This window comes from Protomyctophum bolini (assembly GCF_963924005.1).
Source record: "Protomyctophum bolini genome assembly, chromosome: 1".
Classification (NCBI taxonomy): Eukaryota; Metazoa; Chordata; class Actinopteri; order Myctophiformes; family Myctophidae; genus Protomyctophum; species Protomyctophum bolini.
The window spans coordinates 28960841-28964737 of record NC_137862.1 but is presented as its reverse complement, the minus strand read 5'-3'; the positions used below and the strand labels follow the sequence as shown (position 1 = coordinate 28964737).

The following is a 3897-nucleotide window of genomic DNA, read 5'->3' as shown; positions in this document are numbered from 1 at the left end:
TAATTATGACATGCATGCTCTGTATATGTTGCACCCGACTTGCAGCTTATAACTGTTTAAGAGGGAAGGTTATTCAGTCTGTCTGCCTCCCCCGTCTGCGAATATCTGACCAACGGAAAGAGAGATCCGGCCGCAGGAGTAGTACCGCTCTCTGGAGGATATGAGAGTGTGAGAGAGAGAGAGAGGGGGAGAGAGAGAGAGAGAGAGAGAGAGCAGTGGGCAGCTGCAGGCTCACATACGAATCGCTCACCCATGCCCCCCCCACCCCCCTTTCAAATGGGGCTTTAATGATTTATAGATGTTTGCTTTAAAAAGTCATTGGCATTAATCCCATGGCTCATTAACTGTTTAATTAAAATTAAATTCTGTGTTCGGAGTTAAGCAGATTGAGTGCATTTCCTCCTGGTGGGAGGCCGTCGAGTCACCCCATTTTTAGGAAGTGCTAATGTTGCGGAGCATGCATGTGAACAAACACATCTCACATGCATGTGAACCAACACATCTCACATCAACACATCTCACATGCATGCATGGTAACCAACACATCTCACATGCATGTGAACCAACACATCTCACATGCATGTGAAGCAACACATCTCACATCAACACATCTCACATGCATGCATGTGAACCAACACATCTCACATGCATGTGAACCAACACATCTCACATCAACACATCTCACATGCATGCATGTGAACCAACACATCTCACATGCATGTGAACCAACACATCTCACATCAAAACATCTCACATGCATGCATGTGAACCAACACATCTCACATGCATGTGAACCAACACATCTCACATGCATGTGAACCAACACATCTCATATGCATGTGAACCAACACAGCTCACATCAACACATCTCACATGCATGCATGTGAACCAACACATCTCACATCAACACATCTCACATGCATGTGAACCAACACATCTCACATCAACACATCTCACATGCATGTGAACCAACACATCTCACATGCATGTGAACCAACACATCTCACATGCATGTGAACCAACACATCTCACATCAACACATCTCACATGCATGCATGTGAACCAACACATCTCACATCAACACATCTCACATGCATGTGAACCAACACATCTCACATCAACACATCTCACATGCATGTGAACCAACACATCTCACATCAACACATCTCACATGCATGTGAACCAATCACATCTCACATCAACACATCTCACATGCATGTGAACCAATCACATCTCACATCAACACATCTCACATGTATGCCGATAAGCAGGATGAGAAAACACTGGTTCAAATGTGGATGACGTGGTTACAAAACTAGATCCGTCGCTGTTGGGCGCGAGCCTTGCATCGCAATATTACATATTTTTGTAGGCCTATGTGTGTTTTTACAGCGTGCCAATGCTGACTATAAGTGTGTGTGTGTGTGTGTGTGGAGGGGGGGGGGCATCATTATTTTTGGATGTACAGTATGGGCTGTCAAGTCCTGAAAGCAGTATTTTGCCACTCAAGCCAGACAGCAAAATGTAACTTTGAAGTTCCATTTCCGTCAAAGTCATTTTATTTACCATAGGACAAACCTATGCGACTGCAAAGACAAAACGGAAGTGCTTCGATTGCACAGGCTGTTTGATTGATTGATTGTTTGAGCTCTTTCTACCAATAAATCCTTCAAAAAGCATTGTGTTTATTTGTGAATCATTTTAAAAAGTGGGTTCATTATTCAAGAAGATTAAGATGACTCATGGGGGGACAAATCTGATGTCTCAACCCTGTGAGATTGCATCGGGATCCGGATCGGTTCCATGTCCCCCGACATGACCTGATGCATGACTGCGCGGAACTGGTACACCACCTTCAGACTCTTGTCCTCCCCCACACAGGGGTCGTAGAACCCGGGGAGGCCCGACTTTGTCATCTCCGTGAGAAGGAGCTTGGAGTCTTTCACGAGACACTGCAGTGGCACCGTCACGTCGATGACCGCGCTGGCCCTTTCCTGTTTCCTGTTGTTGTTGTCGTCTGGCACAAACCTGCCGTACCAAGCGCTGTGGATGACGAGACCCATTTTGGACTCCTCCGCTTCGATCATCCTTTGCACCGAGGCGCGCATCAGTAACACGTACGACTCGGCCTCTCGCCTCCTCCTGGCGATGTCCGAAGATGAGCGCGACCGGTCTTTTTCCAAGACGTGTTCCTTTTGGGCACGCATGTAGGGCAGGATGACGAGCTTTCGAAGGGCGAGGTAGAAGACCAGTGGTCCCACCGTGGCATAGAACACTGCACCGGGCAGCAGTTCACTAGTCAGGCGGATTGGGAAGAAGTACCCCTGACTGGCTCTGTTTAGCTGTATCTTGAGCGAGACCCCTTGCAGCGCTCCGACACTGACGGTGACCCCAAGGACACTGTGTCTACTGATCCTTGTTGTAGCGCCATACTCGACCACAGTCCCAAAGAGTAATCCCGCCTTAAGAGATATGTTGATCTTGGTTTTGTTTTCGTCCTGAAATTTGTACTGGTAACCCAGCATCAGGTAGGTGTCAGGCATGCCGATCTTCAGGGCGAACGTGAACTTGGTACGCTTGGTGTCCCTGACGATGCTGGTCTTCATAGATGACTTGACACCCCAGCGGCAACGCAGGTAACCCGCAGTGTTCTGGTCCAGCTGACGGCCACACTCGGTGTCGACATTTAAAGGACTCAGCCCTTGGGATGAAACAAAGAGTTGAGACCGCGCGGCCAGGAAGCTGCATCTCGTCAGTTGTCGGAAAATGTACAGTCCTAAGAACGGTCCGTGAGTGTCCCCCGAACCGACCATGCCGGCCATGAGCTGCCCCCAGGCTTTTGTTGAGGCGAATTTTCTTAAGCCCAAGTAAAAGTTTCCCTCTCCCTTTCCGTTGTTGCTCCACAGAGACCCGGAAAGAATGGCTGTGTCTTTTGTAGTGAGAGGAGCCTCTATAGATTGTGATATGTGCATCCGGTTGATCTCGACGCACAAGAGCGACTCGTACAAACGAATAAAAATGTTTTCAAGGTCCTCTCTGTGTGGCGCAAAGCACTGTGTGGTGTCAAGGTGCGCGCTGAACATCGTCTTTGGATTGGTGCATTGTTCCAGACGCTTTTCCTCTCGCCTTCTCTGAAGATACTCGTACTCGTCTTGAATTTCCTGCCGTGTCCGTTGCCTCTCCACCACCTCCCATCCTTCGAGATCCAGCCCCCTCTTGCCGTAGAGGTCATAGATGACCCGGGTATGTGGATCACTGATAACTTCATAGGCTCGTTGTACACGATGGAACAACTGCTCGGCTTGTTGCTTCAGCTCTGGCTCGTGGTGTTTGTCTGGATGATACCGCAGGCACAGTTGCCTGTATGCATCCTTTAGCTCCTTCTGCGTTGCCTCTCTCTTGATATTTAGAAGGGAATAATATTCATCGTTACAGATCTCATCATCATCAAGCTTGGAAGCCATTTCTACAAGGCATTCTCATTTCTCCAACATACGAAGTTGTTTTATTTTGTAAATGGCTTTATCCTGACATTGAGTAGATGACATCATATTTGTGTCATCACAAAGCTCAGATATCGGGTAGCGTGTCATTGTTCTGACGGCGCGTTATTATTCCGACGTCACGTTGGTCCGGGTAGCTCAGTCGGTAGGTAGAGCTCTCACAGTCGGTAGAGCTCTCGCCTTTGGAACACAAGTTCACCGTATGAGTACCCATTTGAAAATAGCTCACAATGCATCGCGATGAACTTGTCGATCTGCTATTCTCAAAAGATTTGTATAGGCTACATTTTGAATTCCGGACATTTACTTGTAACAAAGTAGTTCTACATTGCAGTATTGGTACTTTTACCAGAGTGTAGAGTAGGAGAGTAGCAACACACTTTGATCTCACTGC

The 3897-nt window shown here is 47.6% G+C and overlaps 1 protein-coding gene across 1 annotated transcript; it reads right to left on the bottom strand.

Annotated features, from left to right (window-relative positions):
• Positions 1–1730: 1730 nt before the first annotated feature.
• On the bottom strand, positions 1731–3464 carry LOC308319969 (dnaJ homolog subfamily C member 11-like; the record flags this gene model as incomplete). Its single annotated transcript, XM_080770214.1, has 1 exon — positions 1731–3464. One exon carries the CDS (start codon positions 3462–3464, stop codon positions 1731–1733), a length of 1734 nt encoding a protein of 577 aa, XP_080626340.1.
• Positions 3465–3897: the final 433 nt, after the last annotated feature.